Source organism: Falco rusticolus, chromosome 14, assembly GCF_015220075.1.
Source record: "Falco rusticolus isolate bFalRus1 chromosome 14, bFalRus1.pri, whole genome shotgun sequence".
NCBI lineage: Eukaryota > Metazoa > Chordata > Aves > Falconiformes > Falconidae > Falco > Falco rusticolus.
In genome coordinates this window covers 8720366-8741699 of record NC_051200.1, presented here as the reverse complement: position 1 = coordinate 8741699, position 21334 = coordinate 8720366, and the positions used below count along the sequence as shown (strand labels likewise).

Below are 21334 nucleotides of genomic sequence, written 5' to 3'. Positions count from 1 at the left end.
AAATTTCAGCATGCAGTTAACCTGGCTGAATATGCTGGTGTGCAAAGAAACAAATACATGCTGACATTTTGGTAGAACCCCTTCAGTCAGGATGTGTGGGTTGATCAGCACTGAAACGCTTGCAGGTTGAGCTGATTTTGCCAGATGTTCAGTCTAGAAGACAAATGGAGGATGTGAGGAGGAGCCCTCGCACTTCTGTGTTGTGCTTCTGAAGGGATGTTTCAAATTTTCGCTTTGATGTGATACTTCTCATCACGTTGTATTCCTGTGGTACCAGTTTCTTCTCCAGCTTGCATCTGGCTGAACTGAAGGGCAGCCTCTGGGACCCATTCAGCCTTTTGCAAATAGATAGGAACCCCAAGGTAAAATAACCCAAGGGTTATACTCTGCCCTAGATCCTATATTCTGATCCTAGATCTGCAGATTAACTGGGCTTCCTTGTCTTAAGCATCCGTGCTAGACCGGCAGCGTCTGTGCTCTGTTGTGTGATGAAAAAGTGTGTGGTTGTGTCAGGCTGTAATGCTGAACATGACAAAGCATTCTTTTGTATCAGTCAGATTTGGTGGACCAAAATATATTAAACTTTCTGCCTGAGCGGGAGCAGAGCGAGGTGTACAAGCTCCTTTCTCCGCATGTGCTCATGACAGATCCTGTTGCAGCTGATTTTCTAAACGGTAAGCTCTGCTCTTGTCTTGTTGGTCAGGGAAATTTGCCAAAGGCAAACAGCTCCCAGGGGAGTGTGCACAGGGCTCTCCAGCTATTTCATTCTCCTGCCTGCCACTTTGGTTTTGCCGCAGTTAATATTTTGGGTTTTTCATGCAGCACATTAGATGATGTTCCTACATGCTTCCAGTACTTGGTCTTTGATTTGGATGGTCTTTGCTTTACTGTCCGCTTTGCACCCTGGGACGCTGAAGTTGCCCTCATTAGGTGTTTTTGCCAGGGCAGGATGCTGAACTGAGCCTGTGGAAGGAGTGAGGGGCTTGGGGGAAGGAAAAAGGGTAGGAGAAATCCTGAAGGGTTTGGCAGAGTCTTTGTTCCTTAGGAAGCTTGCATGTCTCAGGAGACCTGGGAAACCCTACATGTAATTTAATCAACAGCCTTCCTATCTGAACAGTCCAGCTGGATCTCTACTGCCGGCTGCCACCCACCCCCAAAATGTCCCTTTCCCCCAGAAAAGATCTCCAGCACTGGAGTGGGAAGCAGCGTCTTCCCAATGCTCACGTTTCACCAAGCCTGTGTTAGGACCCTCCTTTCCCAGTGGATTTGCTGTGGCCGAGTGCTAGCCTCCCCTCTCTTCTGCCCCACAAGTGTCAATGGGAACCGGGCAGCCCTCGTGCTGGTGCTCTGCCCTGGGGCTGGTTTCCCTCCGGCTGAAGACCACATGGTCTAACACGGAGTTCAGACCTCAGGCAGAAAACCGAATAAGAGCTTGGCGCTGTGCCCTCTGCCGTTAATGAAGAAGCTTAGGGGGGGACTTCAGAGGCCTTTGGATCTGAGTCCTAACGAGTGGTGCCAGCACAGAGTGCTGCAGCATCACCTAGCAGCTTCGCATGGAATCCTGCATGCGTGGAGTCAGGGGAAAATACTGCAGACCGATACTGCCAGGGCTTCACGCCCCGTGCAGTGGGGTAGCTGCAAAGCTGTGGGAGAAAGGATAAGAATGCATTTCCTTAAGCAGAACCAGCTGATCGTTGCTCCTAGCAGTTCTATGTTTACTTTTGGGTATCAAGGGCATAGCAGCAGGGTGTGCTCCGACACCCCAGCAGCAGGGTTGGTTGGTATAAGCACCTAGAGAGACTCAATAGATGGAGTGTGCTGAAGTGCAGATGTGCAGTAACACTGTGTATGTCTCCCTTTCTTTCTCTCATTTCAGTGGAAAAACAAATAGAGTTTTGCTGCCATTTAGCAAGAGGCAGCTTAGATCCAAATGAACCCCTGATGTATGAATATGTGAAATTTGTAGTGGATTTTAAATATTTTACTCATGGTAAGTTACTGCTCCAGCCTACCTTTACCTCTCTGCCTCTCTCCTTTAAATCGTGCGTTGATCTGGAGCCTCCTAAAGGCCTGGTTTCAGCTGAAAAGTGCCCTGTAACCAGCAGGGATGGAATGAGCTGTGGATAAGTTGGAGATATTTTCCATATAGAAGTGGTGGGGAGGCTTCGGGTCAGAAGAGTGCACTCTTCTGTGTGCTGTGATTAAAGAAGCGGTAACAGATTGATCCTACCTCTATTTGACCCCTGCCAATTGTAAAGCAGCCTACTTAGTCAAATAACCAGTAAAATATGCTATTCTGCTTCACGCATGGCAATCCAATGGCACTTTTTAAAGAACAAATTGTTTGAGAAACCTGTAAAATCTTGAATCTTGCAAATGTTGAGCTGGAGGAGGGCTGACACGGAGACTGTAGCTGCACAGTGTGAGCTGTCTTACGAAGCTTCCCTGCAAGCCAGGGGTAGCTGGTTACAGCTGTTTAACTCGGACCCTAAAGGGTCATGCTTTGAATAACATCAGCATGTATCAGCGTGGCATCACCTTGTGGGTAGGAGGAGTTTGTTGCTTGGGTTTCATCAGCCGTCATACCTGTCTTAACATGAAAAGAAAACTCTCCTTCCTCTTCTTCTTAAATAAACTGTCTGGTTGTGTCTAGTGCCTACACCCTCCTGTAATGGCTTTGAGTCAGCTATTGCACGAGCTTTCAGGTCAGCCACGGAAGAGCAGATTTGCCTCGTAGCCACTGTTCGTCTCGTCACACCACAGTTCTTAAAGGTGAGAGCTCTGCCACTGCCTCCTCCCTGTTGCGCGGGGGTCGGCTGGTGCGCAGTGGTGGAGCTGCCACCGGTACCGTGCGCCACGGGCTGGGCTGGTGCAAGGGGATTCAGCAGCACCGATGGTTTGTGCCGGGGGTTGGTGAAGGAGAGAGGCCGCTGCTGCATTTGGGGAGTGGGAGATGACACGCATTTTGGAAGGACAAGATGTAAAGTGGGAGTTGCTTTTGAGAGGAGGTGGTCGTGTGATGGGGTGCCCGACGCGCCTCTGCATGGTGACCAGCTAAACTGCTTGGAACGTTGCAGCCTTTAAAGAAATACATCCCACCACACCTTTATGTAAGACCACCCACATCTTGAAATCCCATGTTTCGTGGACGTGTTGTGCTGGTCTGTAAGCACCCTGTGGCACGGCGCAGTAACAGGGATAACGGCCACAGGTGCCCCTTGCTGAAGAGAGCATTAGCCAGCTCAGTTTGGGGCTGGAGCTGGGACTGTCATCCATCCTCAGATAGGAACATCTGCAAAAAGCTGGGGAACTTTGCCTACAGACTGCGAGATGAGGCGCTCGGACTGTTAATCCTAGCTCTGAAATTCAGTCCAGTCTAAATTATTTAGCCACTTTTCATCAGTTTATGCATCTATAAAACAAGGCTTATACGTTCCTTAGAGGAAAATAAGTCAAGTACTTTACAATTAATTTTTTTTAAAAAATACATATTGTGCTAGGGTTCATTATAACAAGAAGGTGCATCCTTGGTCCTCAATCAAGGGCTCCTTTTGTCATTTCACAGAATAAAACGTCTCAATGTGCCAACTGTTTTGCAGGAGCTCTGCAATGTTGAAGAGCCATGCGAAGAATTTACATCGAGGCATAGTTTGGAATGGAAGTTTTTATTCTTGGACCACAGGTGAGAAATTTGGGTTTAGTCACTGAAGAATAAACAAACTGTCATGTAAAAATTGAAAACTTTGTGTAGCTATTGCCTAAGATCCCAAGCACAATAGCTCTAATTAAATGCAAGTAAGTAACAGTGCTCTGAACTTACTTACTAGGCATCCTTTAATGCCTCTTTTCCATGTTTTAGACAAGTGAGAAACCATATAAAATGGTGGAAAAATGTGTAGAAAAGTGTCTTAACTCCACCAAGCTATTAAGACATTGAAACTGAGAAGTGTGGGTCCTGTTCCCTGTATTAGTTTAGCTCCTGTGTTTTCCAGCCACAGCTTCTAGGAAACCTTCTAAATCTTTTGCCATTTCAATAAACTTTTGATTTTCACCTTGAGAAATTATGGAATTTATAAAACTGAAAGAAAAGCAGTGGATTAGATTATTTAATTGCAGATTTGTTTTTGACAATGCCGTGCGATGGGCTGAGATTCAGCTTGGTAAATGAAACAGACTGGAACCACTTTATTTATTAAGCTGATTAATATAGGATTCATTTTCTTCAAAAGAAGCTGGAGGTTTTTGTTCACTCTTTGACTTCTCTGTATTTGACATGTATGCATAAGCACATTGCAAAATCCTACCCTTTCAATTATTCCTCCCTTTGCGAGCTGTGCAAAGGTAGTCATTATTGGAAACAGGAGACTAATAAATAAGGCTGTAGGGGAAAAAAATATCTGGGAGGAAAAGACCAATATAGCATCTGCACATTTCGAGCAAGAAAAGAGAGAGTGCAAATATAAATTAGTAATAACTTGCATTTATATAGTAAACAAGATGTGTACGTCACACATCCTACCTTGAGGCATGGAGGAGCTGACCCTGAGACAGCCCTGCGGCTAATGCTGTGTGGATTGGGACTTACTGTTCATGTGGTCGAGATCTTGCTGGAGTGACTTTGTTAGCAATAACGCACAGTTTCGGAATCAGGTGATTAATTTTAAGATTCGTAAAAGAACCCTAAGCCCTTGCATCGCTGTCTGATGAAGTGAGCTGGTTTTCCAAAGGGCTGTGTCCCAGCAGCTCCTGTGAATAAGGTGAGCGAGAGCTGCTTTGAAATCTATCAAAGAGTCTTTTGATGAATCTGGGTTATGACTCAGAGAGGAATCTCTCTGTGCTGGGTATTTGCAGCCACTTCAGTCCCACTGATATCCCCGTGGAGGAAACTATTGTTACTGAGAGTAAATGTAGCTGGTGCAGATGCTGAGGCAGAGTTTGTGACAGCCCAGATGCAAGCAGTGAGCCCCGACTCAAGAATGAGGATCGTGTGGGTCGTCTCGTTTAATCGCCGGTTCAGACCTCTCTCCGGTGCAGTCTGCAGGATGCTGCGAAATGTTGTCGGGTGTTTTGCTGTTTCTTGCTTACTTGTGTGGGCTGACGCCGCCTGACGCTGAGGTGTGCCAGCAGCGGGGGCAGAGGGTGCCCAGCACCAGCTGGAATCAGGACCTTTGCTAGCGTGACCACAACGTAAATTAGAGTTGGGACAGATAATGCAGACAGCACCCCATAGGTCTGGATAAACATTAGAAAACCAGGAAAAATCTGCATTCTGAGTCTACATGTAAATATGTGTAGAGGAAGAAAAACCTGTCAACTTTGATAACTATTTCTCTACTGCGCTGTGGTCCTCTCCCTATTTTTCCATTTCATTTATTGAAAGACAGCACTTGAAAGGCTGAAGACTGTGTGTTCCCGTTTGCACAGCGAGCCTCAAGGCTGGCACTTGCAGAACCATTTAGAAGTGCCCGGTGTGCCAGAGCAAGGCAGCTCCTTGTCAAATGACAGACGAGGAGCATTTTGCGGTTGCTTTCTCATTTAAAGAATTCTGGCAAAAGTCAGGAAAGCATAATGCTTTCCTCATCAGCTTAAATGCTTATCTGATGTGCATCTGAAAGACATTATTGTCTTGAATATAAGCATGTCATTAAAGATAGGAGAGACACTGGCACATTCAGCCAAAGAGACGGCAAGGAAGGATACTTTAATAAATACACGTATTATCATCAATAAGAGAAATCTGGGTCAGATGAGGAAAAAGAACACAGTGCTCTGAAAAGTTATTTGACTGAATAAAGCTATATTGTGGTGGAGCCCACTGTGTACTAAGGGCACTGTGTGAGAGCGTGGAGGGGTGGCTCTTGCAGCCAGCCCTTGTGCCAGGGTTCGGGAGCTCCTGCTCAGACCTTGATCCTCCTGGGCTGCTGCTGAGCGGATCCCTGGCTGTCCTTCCTTTTCCCCCTTTTCCCATTTGGTGCCAGACTGCCTGCAGTCGTGGGGCAGAGGGCGGTTATACACCCGTCTGGGCTCTCCTTAGCTGAATAATCTATGCCCATCACATCTCTCAAGAGTATAAATGTGGAGCTGGGTTGCTCAACCAAGACAGGAGAACTTCCCACGTCAATATCCAGAAGACCCAAGACCGATCCATCCAAACGAGATGTATTTACACTTAAGTAATTTTTTGCTTATATTCTTGGCCACTTTATGGCATTCACCTTCCTTAATTAAATATTTTTTTGCTCATATTCTTGGCCGCTGTATGGCATTCACCTTCCTTAAGAGGGTCACTCGACACATGGAACGAAGGGCACTCCTGGTAGGCAGTGACGCCTTCAGCCTGCCCCGGCTTTGAATCATTAACCGTGTCACTCACACACCGAGGGCTTATTCCCGAGGAACACACGGAACCTGGCAGGTGAGCCTCATGCTATCAGCACATCCAGTAGCCAAAACAAATAGGTGGAGCCAGACTAGCGCAGGTCCTGCCTCGCCAAGTGAGTGCCCTGCTTGAATTCCTGCAAGCAGGAGTGTACTTGAGTGCCAGGGGACAGAAGGTGGCATGTCGGTACAGGGAGCATAGGAAAAAATAGTGGGGTCTGCCTCATGTTTTAAGTGCTGTTTCATGATCATAAGATGTTAGGCTTCAGTGAAGGCTGTGCAGAAGCTCAGTGTTGTTAGGACACCTACCTAAAAAAAAATAATAATCTCATATTTTGCCTAGAAAATGGAAAATCTGGAATTGACAGCAGAATAGTGATGTAAGTCATTGCAATGTGCCTATCTAAATACTTCAGCAATTCCTTCTCTACCTACCATAGAAATAACAGCCCTTAAAATCAGCCCCATGCCTATTCTTATCTTTACTACCAGCATAGAAATTTTATTTTTTTTTGTTATCATTTCCCAAGCTTTTCCATGGGAACAATTACTTTTTCTTGTACCCAGGCTGGTCCTGACACACATTGCAGCTTCCCACTTACTCTTTCTTCTACAGTTACTACCCAGATGACATTTACATCCAACCTACTGGATAATTTTACTCGAGCTCTGAGTTATTATGCACATTAACAGCCATAGCGTTTCTCAAGCTGTGTGTCTCACAAGCATGCTTAATGAATTGAGTCACTTGCGTACGTACATGCCTTTCTCTACACCCACATAATGAATAGGCTATGAAACAGTAAACACACACCTTTTCATTTTCTCATTTTTTACCTCTCCCTTGCTGGTTTGGTTTTTTTGGTGGTGGTTTGTTTTTTTTTTTTTTCTTTTGCTGGTGTATGAAAATACGTCACTGCTTATATGAAGATCTGCTCCTGATTTTCCTGCCAAGTGAATGTATGAGCTGGTTTTGTTTGCTAGTATCGCAGTGTATCTGCCAGGATGTCAGAGCATCAGGTTTTGTGCTCACTCCCTGCCCTTTGCTTCCCTTCTAGGGCTCCACCTATTATAGGATATTTACCCTTTGAGGTTCTGGGAACGTCAGGGTATGATTACTACCACGCAGATGACCTGGAGCTTCTTGCTAGGTGCCATGAACACTGTAAGTTGCTCTCCTTCTGCAGTGTGCCTGTCCTTGATCTCATTTGTCACTTGTGCAAAACCTTTTACTGTTGTCGCAGAAGGTATCTTCATCTGGGGCACGAGGGAATTCTCTCTTCCCGTGACAAACTGCTCTAGCTGGTGCTTACCCGGGAGGTTGAATCCCTGCAGAATTCACTCAGACCAGTAACTGTTTGTGCAGGTTTCCCAAATCGGCAGATACCCTGTCTGAGCCCAGGTTGGCTGAGAATGAAATGAGATGAATAGGTGGGAAGTCAGAACTTTCCACCCGCTGCTCCCGGTTCCTGAGGGCAGCCCCAAACCCTGGCAGTTTTGTTGACTGTCACAGTTCATGGGGTCTTGCTGTTCCCCTGGGCTCCAGAGCCAGCTCACCAAAATGCCTTCTGAAAGCACCATTTGGATCGCCTGCCCGTGCAATTAGATGTTGTGAACCTCACTTACTACTAGTAAAACACTTCTGGAGATTCAGACTCTTGTTTTTTTAAATGCAAAAGTACTGAATACAGATTCTCTGTGGGTGAAGATGGCTCATTTTTGGCCAAACTGAAAGTAAAGTAGAAAAGTCCAGTTCAGGCTGAGGTGTGAACACCAGAGAACGTCCATGAAGTTCATCTTTGTGCAAGGTGAAATACTGTGACCTGGAGGAGCCCAGGAGGACCCAGGTCAGAAGGAGCGCCTAGCATGAGTGCTGCAGCCTGCTGCTGAAGAACCGTGTCCTGCTGAAGGCTGGAGCTGATGTGAGGAACAGCAAAAGGTGGCAGCAGACGTGGTCTACTAGTGATCGGTGTGGTGTTCCTACCAGATGAGCATGTGAGATGCTTTATCCCTGAGACAGTGTTTTTCTGTTCTACTACATGCACTTAAGACTGAGATACTGAGCCAAAACTGGGTCTGTCCTCCAGCTGGGTTGCATTGCCAAGCGCTGGAATGAAAACTACGCACTTTGTAAAATGCATCTAGGTAATCAGATACTTGGCCAAGAAATACTACTTACAGGTTTCCTGTTGGGCAAAAACTCTGTCTCTCTGCTCTCTCTGTTTGAGAGTGTTTTGTCAAAAGGAGATAAAGACACCCCAGAGAGTGGAGGAAGGGGGATGCTCTGAGAAGGAGAGCAGCGTGATGCAGGGACATCAAGAAGCCCCCCAGCCCGCCAGCACGCTGGAGCCAGACAAGCTGCTTCATCTCTTGAGTCGCGAACCACCCCCATCTCTACCACATACCCTCTACCCCTTACATATACAGGATGTTAAGGGACCTAGTAGTGAACGGAGAAAATACCGCCTTCGCCTCTGAATGTCGAGTTTCCCCACCCCACCTCCCTGCTTTTCTGCCCTGTGAAGGCAAAGCCCCGGTACGAAAGAGGCAGCGGGGGAGCGAGCTGCCCGGCGGAGCACACGGAGCAAGCTGGGCAAGGGGTTAGGCGCCAGCTGTGTCAAGTGCAGCAAGCATGTAGACAGGAATATTAAAGGAATATTTTAATTGCTGTCAAGTACAGTACTTTTGGTGCTATGTTTTGCTTAAAAAACCATTCAAACAGAAGCAAGCTCCTTAACCAGACAACGTCTTTTTGGTAATATGTGTGTTTGACGTAAATGCTGACTGTATTGAGAGTGGGGGCAGATCATTCAGCAGAGAATCTATTTAGTGGTTTATGTTCTACCTCTCTGCTGGCCATGGATCTCCTCTTCCATATTAAGAGAGTACTTTGCACAACACACTTGAAGGAAAGGATCTTTCAATCTTACCATGCAGGGAGACAAAATAAGGTGCTGACAAAGTGACTTACAGAAGTTGTTTCAGGAAATCTCTGCCAGGACTAGTAGCCGAGTGATCCCCAGCATGGTGTGTTAGCCAGAAGACCTTTGCCAGGTGCTTCTTCTAAAGCTCATCACTGTTAATGAGATCACTAAAGAATTTAGTCCTGATATTTAACAAAGTAGAGGTGTAGAGGTGTGCAGGTGAGTGAAAATACTTGGGTTAATGTGGCTTGATAAGTTCCTGTTCATCAGGTTGACCACTCTGGGCAGGCATCTTGCCTACTGTGAAGTGAGATGGGTTTGCTTAAACCACACTTGTGTTTTACTTTGCATTAATTATGGGTATTTTAAGTTTTGTACTCCCAGCAGTCTAGGAACAATTAATGTGGTTATTTAATGTAGTTGCCCTCATTATTTTCCACTTGTATTACACCACTTGAGATTTTTCTGGACAAACCCTGATAATACATACCAGGTCTGGTGTATTTAGGTCATCTCTCAGAAGAAAAGTCTCAGTTAAACTGCTAAAACTCCACTATCTTATTGTTTTGCGCCATTGTAAGGATCCCTGACTGCAAGCCCCCGGTCTTTGAAGTGCATTCTCATGTACTTGTGAAAGGCCAATCCTTTGTTTAATTAATGTTCTCTATGCTTATTTCAGAAGAGGCCCCGAATAAGTTATGAGAATATAGTTAGTTATATAGTTGTGCCAATTATTAGTTGTAAGAATGATCTGAAAAGAGCCAAGTGAGCTCTTGAGAATCAGTAGCAGATAAAAGCTCAGTACAGGGTTGTCTGTCATCTGCCGTGTTTGTAAAGCCGCAAGAGCCATGTTAGCGCAGTACCAGACTGCAAGGGGGGGTGGGACCAAGTGTTTTTTCTGATCACCTTTGCACCGTGACATTTCTGTTTGCTGTAAACTGCTGTCCTTTTCGTTTAACAGTGATGCAGTTTGGAAAAGGAAAGTCCTGTTACTATCGGTTCCTGACCAAAGGCCAGCAGTGGATATGGCTGCAGACACACTACTACATCACCTACCACCAGTGGAACTCCAAACCAGAGTTCATCGTTTGCACTCACCTGGTAGTTAGGTAGGAGCAAGCACCAAACCCTTCACAATGTATGTCCTGTGTGCTCATCCATTATTTTTTCTAGTTCTGTTTTGTGTTAGCCAAATATTTGCTGTGCATATAGCACACTGAAATGGTACATAATTCTATTAATTCTATAAAACTATTATAACAGGGAACATGTGTTTTCATTACTGGTTTTTTTTGTTTGTTTGTTTGTTTGTTTGTTTGCAACCAGGCCAAAAGCCTGGAAGCCACTGTTGCCCAAGTGTATCAGTATGTTACATTCAATCCCCTTTTATCCCTAGCGATGACATGGGTATAGGAAGAGCTAAAGCTGCTAAGAATCAGGTGGCTTTCTGGGCGCAAATGGGATCCCACATCTCCTAAAAAGATTTTTTGATCAGGGCTTTAAGTATTTATGACTTAAAGTTAGCTGCTGTCCTGCTAGCCTTATTCCTCACCTGAAATCCAGCCCAGGATCCCCCCCTAGTGGGAAGCTGCCCGTGCTGGAAGGTGGTGCGCATGTGGGATGCTCTGTGATGTGCACCTTCTGGAGGGGAATCTGCTTGATTACCACTGTCAGCTCAAAAAAGATGGTGTTAAGAGTGAGAATATATTTACTGAGGGGCTTGAAAAAATAGTGATGTACTGGCTTGCTCTATTAACTCGAGTAAACACTTGCTCATTGCATCTTCCCTTACTGTCCGGAGCCAATTTGTGATTTTTTTTTTCTGGTCTCCTTCTTCTTGTCAAACATCTGGAAGAACAAACACTAGGAAACTGGGAGTCTTCTCTATATTCTGAAATGCAGGCTGAGGATACCTTACACCACTAAACAGGTGTAAGTGATTAGAGCTGTGCGTGCTGATAGAAATTACGTGTCAAATGTTATCGTAAGCAAATGTCAAGCAGAGGGATTGCTTCTGACTTGTGTTGCTTCTGCTGCCCTTCAGGGTATTCAGCTTCGTTTTAAGGTCTGAATTTATTGTGCATGAACTTGTTCCTTCTTTCTGCTTCCAGTGCCCCTTAAACCTAGTGATACAGTGCTAAATAGATTTTGAAATTCAATTCTGTCTCGTATAGTTAAGGTTTAGAATAGATTATTGAAACACACAAGTTGAAACATGATTTCAGGAAAATTCATTGCCTGCAATTGTGTAAGTGAGTTCGGTTCAGCAACTTCTCTTGCCTTCCACAAAGGTTATGGCCCCTTAACATTTCAGCACCTTAAATTCTGGCACCTGTCAGTGCCCATGATCTACAAGCACTCAGAGAGTCTTTAAAACATCCTCTCCAGTTTATCCCAATGGTGAATCAGGTGGCATTGTTTACTGTAAATATTCTATTCTGTAAAAGAAAAAAGTAGTAAGGAAAACAAATACACACTTTTAGAGGCACATTCTGGTTTGTGTTCAGGGCTTCCACTGGAGTGAGGGATGTTAACCCTGATGTGGCATGCTGTACGGCACCGTGTGTACCCTTGGAAAAAGGCAGCCTGGCCTCCTCCTCCCCAGGCTGCTGGCTTAGGTCTCACTGAGCTACCGTACAACATGCAAAAAAAATGATTCTTGATCATCAGCAGGTTAGAAAATGAATGTACATTTGCTACGGCATTTTACCTGCACAGAAGCTGTAGGATCATTTCTGCTGCCTCATTGTGGAAAATGGGAATCTCCTTTATTAGGAAAATTGTACAGAGGACAAAGACACCCATTTTGTCATCACTAACCAAGCGCACTCTGCTTTCAGATTAGTTTTGCCTGAAGGCATCCAGGGCCAAAAGTTGCAAAGGTGTGTCTACTTTTGAGCTGGGAATGATTAGTGCAATTAATCATATGAGCTCTGCAGTCCTGGGTGCAGTGGGATGGGGACGCTGCCCTGCGGTTTCTAATCTGTGGATATGCAGCCCGTGCGGTTATTCACTGATTGCAAGGCTGGATGATGATGCTCCTCTAAGCACCTTGTATTTGAAGGAGCGTGTGTGTTGTGCAAAGCTTGTGACTCAACGTGAAAACTCTATAGAGACCTGTACGATAGGGTGGCTGCCATACAGTAAACCATATCCAGACTGAAAAACTAGATTCTCATTTATTTATTTATTTTTATTTGTTAGTTATGCGGAAGTTCGAGCTGAAAGGAGGCGAGATCTTGGCCTCGAAGAGTCATCAATTGAACTGGCATCCTCTTCTCTAAAGGTACCATGCCCCTTCACAGTTGAATGAGCAGGTGTTTAAACCAAACTGATTATTTGCTTACCACTCTTAGGAAAATATCTGTTCTTTCTTCTCCTTCTCCTCTACTCCCATGTCTTTCCAAGCCTTCAGGTGGGTTATGACTTAGGCAGACCCTGAGAAGTTTTCCACTGCATGGCTCTAAACTGCCTGTCTTGGTTCAGGCATCAAACTGCAAACCCAGCAGCTGCATTGCCACTGTTCTGCTGTTCATTACCTTTCCGAGACCATTACGCAAACCATAGGTTAAACCACCTCAGTTCAAAAGAAGCAAAGCAGAGCTGGAGCTGGAGACTAGATTGCTGTGCTGCCACCGTTGGTAAGGCGCCGAGGACCTGAGTGCAGGGCAGGACCACAGGGCACCCATTTTGTTAATGCCAGCTCATCACTGATGCTCAGATGAAGATTGGAAGTGAAGGGCGAACAGTTATTCTAGATTTCAGCTCTCTTCACACCATTGGGCAGGATCGCGTCAAGTGTAGGGTCATGACCAGAGCAATAACTTCCGTGGCTTGAATCAGCCATCTGCCCAATTAACAAGGTCGTTTTAATTACTTTTAAGTTCTTCTCTCAGTAGTTTACAAACGAGACCAGTAATCAAAGTAATTTCAACTGGATTGTTGTGTAATTATCATTCCATTAGCCTCACTGCTCTTCAGACGTTATTTTATAGAAGCTGTTTACGGGGTGTATAAGGGGAAGCTGTCCCAGAGACCCAGAGACCTTTTGCACTTAAGCGAGGACCATCTTTCAGACAGCTGCTTCTCTGCCACCATAGCACACTTCTGCATCTTTTCCCCCTTTCCACAGGATAGCCGAGATATTTTTCCGCAGAGCTTAAGCTGCAGCTGTTGGTGTCAGACAGCTGGAGGAGAGGCAGAGCGATCACTCCCATTGCGTGATCTTCTGGAGGGGAGTGGGAAGCTGGGGAGCTCCCTGGGAGGCAGGGGATGGGTGGTGGCATGGCCATGGCGCTCACCCACGTCCCGCAGGTGAAACAGTCTCCTACTGTCCAACAGTTACAGGCTCTTTGCCACAAACCACCTGCCAGGTGGCATCTGTCGTTCTGGTGTGACAGCTCCAAAGCTGTTAATATTGGCTGGCGTAGCTGTTCCCCCCTGCTGCTGGGTTCCTGCCCAGGACAGCCTGCTGGGAGCGACTGCTACCCAGGGAGCAGCGAGGGGGGTTGCAGCTCTCAGCATCACCTGGTACCTGTCCCCCTTGGGAGCTGTTTGCTGTAGGTTGCTGATGTCCCTGAGCCACTGCTCCATGTCCCTTCCCAGCCATCTTTCTCCATCCTTACAATGAATTAAACCATTCCCCAGGCAGCCCCTCCCACCACCTTCATTCATTACCTCTGCCACCGCTCCCCAGTGTGCCACAGCCAACAAAATGTGGCATCCCTGAAGGAATCAGGCAGAAGGAAGCTAATTATAAAAGTGTATTTCCATTTGCACGTGGCTCTGCAGGCAGGACAGCAGGAGGGTGGCATGCCGGAGCGTGGGGCATGGGCAGCAATCCCCACAGCATCCACCCGATGCACAGCACGTCCCCTCCACTGCCACTTGCTGCCATCAGAAGGGTCCCGGGACAGAAATGTGTGGCCGTGCCCCAGAGCCTGGGGTGTGATTCTGAGGGTCCTGTCTGCAGAGGGATACCTGCAGGCTGTGGGGCGAACACTGAGGGGCAGACCGAATACTGCACCGGGGCTGGGTGGTGCTGTGCGGCAGTGCGGGCCCTCTGCACACCCCGCCTGTTGTTTTTCTCTGCAAACAAGCAGGCAGGGAGGTGGAGGTCCCCTCCGGTGCCATCCTCTCCTGCTGACAGTCTCACCCCTTGTGCTTTGGTCCCTGCAGAGCCACAGCAGCTACCTGGACATGGGGCAGTGCGGCAGCAGCCAGGACGCCAGCCGGGAGGGGGTCTCGCTGTCATCCCACAGCTCCCGGCGCTCCTCACACACCGCCCTCTCCGATTCCACGTGTAGGTGCCAGCCCAGCTGGGGGCAAGGAGTGGGCTGGAGGGGCTCCAAAATCCTGGGGTTCAGCTGGGAGTGACTGAGCCAGGGTGGGAGGGGGGTGCTCAGCACCAGGAGCCATGCGCTGTGTCGTAACAAGTTACGGTAGGACAGCAGAGCTGCAGTCATGTGCTGCCTCCTCCACAGCCATTCCAAGAGCATCTTTCCCCCAGTTTGCCACCAGCTGGGGGCTGTGGTTGTTTGCTGGGGCTCAGGGGACAGGAGGTGACTTGCTAAGCTGAAGCGATTTGATTGAGTCCCCAGTCTCACTTAGAAAACTTTTATTATGGGGTAGTTTGGTTCCTGATGATAATCCCTGCTGAAGAAGGCTGCCTGCCTTGTTTCCTCCCAGCTCCCACCAGTGCCCCCCAGCCCTGCCCTGGGGGCAGCAGCAAGGTGACCACAGTCTGGGTGCGGGGCTGTGAGTAGCGGCCAAGTCGGGGGCTATTCCTGAAATACTTGCCAGGGGGAGAGTGGGAGAGCTCATCTGGAGACAGCCTTGGAGGGAAGGTGTTAGCATCAGAAGGGGACCCCACGAGTTGGGAGGGAGCGGGAGGGACCACGGAGGGGCAGTTTGGGGACCCAGTCTGGCAGCGTTGGGGTCGCTGCTCATCATGGAGTTCGGGCTCGGCTGGGATGTGGAGGCACAGGTCTGCCGTGTCACAGCAAACTGTCTCTTTTCCAGCCACGTCATCCATGCGGCACACGGACACCAGCACTCCCACCCGGCCATCAGTGCCAGCGGGGCAGGCGGAGAAGGCAGCCCTGCGGCTGGCATCAGCTGGCAGCGCCCAGGTCAGTCGGTGCTCCTGGCGAGCAAAAGCCTTTCTGATGCCGTAAAGAAACGAGCTTGAGAAACCTTGATCTTGCCCTCGGAGGGGCTGGATCCCCCCGTGAAGTGTGCTGGGCCCGAGCATGGGAATTCCCAGGGCTGTGGGGAATATGGCCGGCCGAGCCGGTGCGGAGCTGCTGGAGGCTCCTCCGCCGCCTCCTCTCGGGGTGCGGGTTGCTGCTCTGGGCCAGGCGCCTTCTCACACCACAAGCCCGGTTTTCTTGGGGTTTGTACACACAAGATGGCCTTTATCCAAAAATGAACGCTGACACCGAGGATTTGCAATTAGCAGGGGGCACACAGGAGCTCATTCTCCCTTCAGACACATCCTCACATCTCCACGTGGAGTTGTCTGGTTCCCTGCATTGTTCGTCACCAGCAGGAGCTGGTATCACGCCAGCTCTGCACTAGAGGTGCTATGGACCTACAGTAAGGCAAAGTTTTCATTTCTAGGCCATAGCAACTCCTCAAGCCCCTGGTGAACACCTTCCTCAGCACCCCGTGGCTCAGCCGGCAGTCCCCTCTCAGCACGCCGTGATGGTACGTGATTTATTTTTGTTAAACACGCTGGTACGGCCAGTCAGCTGGGGCAGGCTCGGTGGCTCCGGTCCACAGCTCTTACCTGCTGGCTGGTCCCAGCGCGGGGACAAGGTGTCAGTGCCCTTTCTCTTGCTGTTACTGAGATTTACCTGCAACCAAGTTATTGCAGCCACTTCAGCGAGGAGATGGAGCAGGTAGGACACCCGTGAAAATAGCTTAGAAGAAGGTTTACGTTTGTCAAAACCGTCGGGGGCTGCTGAGGGCTCATCTCTGAATTTCTAGCGACAAACTGCAGGCTGAAGAATTTTTTTGCCCTGATGGAGGAAGGGTTGAGTTGGGCCAGAAAAAGATAAAAAGAACCACAATAAAAATGTGGGAGTCATAAACCATATGAAGCCCATCCTCGCAGAGCTTTGAGGTCAGTGTAGTGAACATTGGGACTGCAATCTAGGGATTGAAGGGAGCCAGCGCAGGTGTGAAGGATGGATCCCAGAGTGGGTTTACAAGCTAAGTTGGGCCTGCAATTTGGCAAATATAATTAGCAGCACAACTGAAAAGCCCAGCCTGGAGGTGTGGCCACGGTTTGCATGCAGTGTCTGCCACAAAACGCCAGTGGTCCCGAATTAGCAGGGTGCCACACTGAAGGGACAGGGCAGTCCTGTGCACGGACGCTGCGTCTGCAGAGATGGAACAGACCGAGACCTGGAGGGAGGCACCGAACATGAATTGCTTGTGCTACTGCTCTGGAAGTACAGTGGTACTCTGGTTAAATATGCCATTGCTGCTTTTTGTCAGCATCGTATTTTCTATGGCAAAAGCTGAAAAGCAGTCATTTTTCTGAAGCCAGCATCTCAGTGAATGTAAGTATCAGGACTGGTCCAACCCCGTGATCTTGTTCTCTGTTCTCCACAGCCAGTGTACCATTTCCCTACTCAGCTGGGGATGATGCATCAGCTGAAAGAGCAGCTGGAGGAGAGGACTCGCATACTGCAAGCTGACATCAAGACGCAGCAGGAGGAGCTCCATGTCATCAAGGAGCAGCTCCAGCTAGTGCAGGACTCCAACCTGCAGGTACCCGCTGCCCCCAGGGAACCCGCAAACCATTTGCTTTTCCTTTGAGCATGCAGATAGGCGACAAAAATTGTCAGTGGCAAAAAAAATGAGCTCTGGATAAATTGGTAGTTTGGTCTCAGGTGTGGGAGTAGTGAGTCCCAAGAGGTGAGTGGCATCAGCATCTGCTTAATATTGAATCAGTAATTTTCATTATTTAGAAAAAAACAATCCCAAGGTAATCCAGATTTCCCCCCTGCACAAAAAGCTTGGTGGTTCAATGGGTGGTTAGTGCCGCTGGATCCCCAGTGCCATTCCTGCAAAATGCAACAGGCGTGATGGAGCTGGAACAGTTGTGGCTCTGAATAAATGTTTGGGTGCAAGCTAACGTTTGTTTTTCTACAAGTCATGGTTCATTTTGCCCCAGGATTTAGAGATGTTGCTGCTGTAGCATTCTGTATGTTGATAGAGACAGCCTGGGAGCTAAAGACAGTACCTCTCAGGCAGTACAGCCACCTTACAAGCTGCGACAACTCTTGTGTCTCTTTTAATAAAAGATGCTGATGCAGCAGCCGATCCCCATCGTCTTCAACAACGTGCAGCACCCGAGCCCCCGGAGGCCGCCACCACCTGGGACACCCAGGCAGACCACAGCCAAGAAGTCGCAGCAGCAAGGCCCGGTGGGGACCAAGCACTACTGCGGCACCCGCCTGCAGTCACCGCACCAGTTCCTCAGGGACCCCTGCAGCACGGCTGCCCAGGTCACCGTCTGCTTTGTTGTCTTCATTGTCCCCTTTCCCGGCTCTTAAATACTTGTCTGCCATGTCCCCCCTCCCCGTGGTCCTGCACATCTCCTCGGTGCTGGTTTTACTCCGTAGCTGGCATTATGAAATTAGTGTCAAGAGTCAGTTGCAAATGATGTCATTCAACTGCAAAAAATAAAAGCCAGGAAGCCTAAAGCATTAAGCCTTGGCACCGCTGGAGCCGTCCTGGTGTCTGGAGGGCACCTGAGTGGGAGGTTTGGGCTCTCATTTGGTTCTGTTTGCGACTGCAATAGGATGCTTATTCGTAGCAAGTGAGACTTGTGACTTGGTAACGTGGGGAAGTAGGCATAATTTGAAAAGATTAATTTTCTTCTCACTTGGAAGTCTTGGAAGGCAGCTTTGAAAAACAGGTTTGTCATCACTAGACCTAAATGAGCTCTATAGATGGTCACATCTCCCTGGGAAAGAATCAAAGACAAAGAAAAAATCAAAAAAGACTGAAACTACTGCTTTAAAGGACAGATGAGGGGATGCTTTCCTTGGGGACTTTGGATTTGGACTCCTCCTCCCCTCTTAATCTGGTCTCTTCTCCCGCAAGGCTTGCATGCCCTTACCCTTGTACTCTGCTTTTTCACGAGACCATCTGCTCCTACCACTGGGCATCCCAGCACTGCCGTGCAGGGGTAATAAATGCCGAGGGGTTGGTTGTCCTGAACAGATACACTGTTCCTACTGCTGTGTTCAGGGAGAACATCTTACTGCTCCTTCTCCTTTTCCCATCTGTATACTGGAAAGCAGTCATTTTAGCTTTCTGTTAGGGAGGTTTAAACACTTACATGGGTCTGTGTCTTCATTTCAGGTGCAGCAGCAGCAGCAGCACCTAATGAGAGGAAACCAAGCCCAGCAAACCTGTCTGCCGGGGCAGACGAGCATTTCGGTGCCCCTCTACAACAACCCCATGGTGTTTTCACAAGCGCATCCCATTGCAGTGGCTGCACAGACGTCAACTGAGGGCAGCGAGCGGCAGCCGCCATCTGACTACAGCCAGGACAGGAGCCTCAGGTACCGACACAGCCCTGCTGGGACCCTCCTGATGCTGGTGACAGAAAATAGCAGTGCCTGGGCAGCGGGGAGAGCTCGGGCTCAGGGGGGTGGTTTCTGGGTGCCACAGCAGGGGCATGGGGATGTCCCACCCTGCAGAGAGCTCGGTTAGTGGTGAGCCCAGTGTGCGTGCAAGCAGGGTGCTGCGTGCGCTGTGCCATACCCTCAGGGGCCTGAAATCCTTTTCTCTCTGTATTTCCACAAATTGTCCATGTAGCTCAGTAACCTTTGGACATCTGCTGCTGTCAGAGGGAGGGAACAGGAAAAACTAGCAGGGACAGCCTTTCCCAAAGCTGTGTCTGCTTGCTCTGATGCTCCAGAGTGTCTTTTCTCCAGCCAGGACAGGTGCCATGGCAAAGCCATTTTGCTTTTACGCAGTGCTGGAAACACTGTATAAAACACACACAACTGTCCCAAACTATTCAACCACCTTTCAGGGTGGTATCTGCAGGCACTGCCTACAGGATCCAGCTGTTTCAAAATATCGTGTAGGGAAACAGGATAAAAACCCTAGAGGTCTCTCCATCTATAAAACATATTTCTTACATGAAAGACTTAACAACTTTCAGCTCGTCTCTGTGAGTGCATTAGACAAGGTGATAATAAGCATCCTATCTCATTAGCCTTTTTTCAAGGTGACGGTTTGCATGGTTTCAGGGAATATTGTCAGGGATTTGTTTTCTAGAGACTGACAGTCAGGAGAATGAATCTTTCCCTTCCCTGACCATCCTCTGTTGTAATTCCACTGCAGGATGCTGTTGGATCAGTCTATCCAAGCCATGATGCCTGCCACCAACAGCAGCGGCCAGCCCGTGCAGAGCAGTGCCGGCAGGCAGCAAGGAAAGTGAGTCTTTGCTGGCTCTTGTTTTCATGCAGTGTTTTAGCAGGGCGCTTTATGGCACTGAAAACTACTTTGAAAAACTTGTGTGTTATCATGCAAACACACACAGTCTCAGTCTTAAAAGAAACAAAAGCTCAGCTGGTTAGGAGAAAAAGTAATGAGAATATATTTTAATTACAAAGAACTTTATGGTAACTAAAATGCTTTGGGAAAATATTTTTTTAACCATTTTCTGGCTTTTGCAAAGCCTAAAATGCCTAATTGGTCATGCAGGAGATGTACAGCTTTAAAACCCTTAATTTTCTGCAGTTCTAGGCCATGCTCGATGGGGAGGGGGAGATCTGGGGCCAGCTTTTGCCAGGTTCTGCGTAGTTTGACAAACCTTGGGCCAGTCTGGTTCCTGCAGGACCCTCTCCGGTGGGGGGTCTGGGTTTGGGTTCTCATGCTTTATTTTCCTCCTCATGGCAGATTCGTTGCAGAGCAGCAGATCTTACCTCCCCCAATACAGATGCAACCGGTTACCTGTAGCACCGTCCGACCTCCAGCCCCATCACCCGTTTTCTCCCCGTCTCTGATGATCCCACACACCAGCTTCACATCCCACCAGGCAAACACACCGGTTCATCTCCACCAGTGGCCACAGCAACAGGTTCAGCAGCACCGTCTCTACCTTCAGGTAATGGAACTGCAAAGGGTTTATGAGGGTGCACAGGGGTGGCTTTGGGGCTGGGCTGGTTTCTTTGAAGAAATGGGGCTCACCCGGCTCATCAAACCTGGTCAGTGTACTTGCACGTCTTCCATCCCTGTTGTGTCAGCACGTACCCAAGTGCTCAGTCTTTCCAGGCTGGTGCTGCACCCCAATCAAGGCCATGTCTCCCAAGAAACTCAGTTATCAGTGTCCCAAAGAAATATCCAATTGTTACACAGCTGGTCATCCAGAGGAGCTCTGGTGGGAAGGTTGCTGTCGGTGTGATCCATGGGAAGGGAGAAGCTCTTTTGAAAACATCCTCCCTGCTGTTATGCCTGAGCATAGCAAGGGGTTTTATCAGCTGCTGTCACTGCTTGCTTTTAATAAATAGCTGTTTCACACCACCACTCTCGGGGAGAGGTGATTTTGGTTTTTCAAAGCACGACTTCATCGGTGCATGCCAAACCAGTGAGGCTGCCAAGGAGCGAGTTGTTGAAACTAATGATTAGTAACATGCTCTGCAAGACTTGCCTGGTTGGCAGAGGTGAGTTACAGTCCTCCAGGCAAAGATGGTAGAAAAGAAAGCAGGAGGAGTAGGTACAGCTGAAAGCAGCCATGCAGCAGGACTGGATTTAGAGTGAGAAACGAATCGTCGTTGTCCACAAGCTGCTTGTTATCCCTGCTTCGGGCACGTGTGCTCACAGGCTGCGCGGAGGTCCTGAGGACTAGCAATATGGACAGCAGAGTGATGGATTGCTCCAGGACAACAGAAAACCAGGCTTTTGGTGCTACAATGCCTTTAGTGGGAGTAAACCAGCAAGTCCAGGTCTTTGGGGTACCGGGCACAGGTGGTACATGGACAAGGTCACTTTACAGCCTC

At 48.3% G+C, this 21334-nt stretch overlaps 1 protein-coding gene across 6 annotated transcripts in view; it reads left to right on the top strand.

The window, feature by feature from the left end:
* PASD1 (PAS domain containing repressor 1) overlaps positions 1–21334 on the top strand; it is a 114216-nt gene that overhangs the window by 87221 nt on the left and 5661 nt on the right. For 2 of the 6 annotated variants that reach the window (XM_037407684.1, XM_037407683.1), the window contains exons 7-21: positions 554–674; positions 1877–1990; positions 2654–2772; positions 3600–3682; positions 7437–7543; positions 10264–10411; positions 12507–12588; positions 14481–14604; positions 15324–15433; positions 15924–16010; positions 16923–17081; positions 17618–17821; positions 18684–18886; positions 19677–19769; positions 20235–20442. In XM_037407684.1, the coding sequence (XP_037263581.1) occupies positions 554–674; positions 1877–1990; positions 2654–2772; positions 3600–3682; positions 7437–7543; positions 10264–10411; positions 12507–12588; positions 14481–14604; positions 15324–15433; positions 15924–16010; positions 16923–17081; positions 17618–17821; positions 18684–18886; positions 19677–19769; positions 20235–20442 (1962 nt within the window). Of the gene's footprint in view, positions 1–553; positions 675–1876; positions 1991–2653; positions 2773–3599; positions 3683–7436; positions 7544–10263; positions 10412–12506; positions 12589–14480; positions 14605–15323; positions 15434–15923; positions 16011–16922; positions 17082–17617; positions 17824–18683; positions 18887–19676; positions 19770–20234; positions 20443–21334 lie in introns of all 6 variants that reach the window. The other 4 variants (XM_037407685.1, XM_037407689.1, XM_037407687.1 and 1 more) reach the window with 4 other exon arrangements.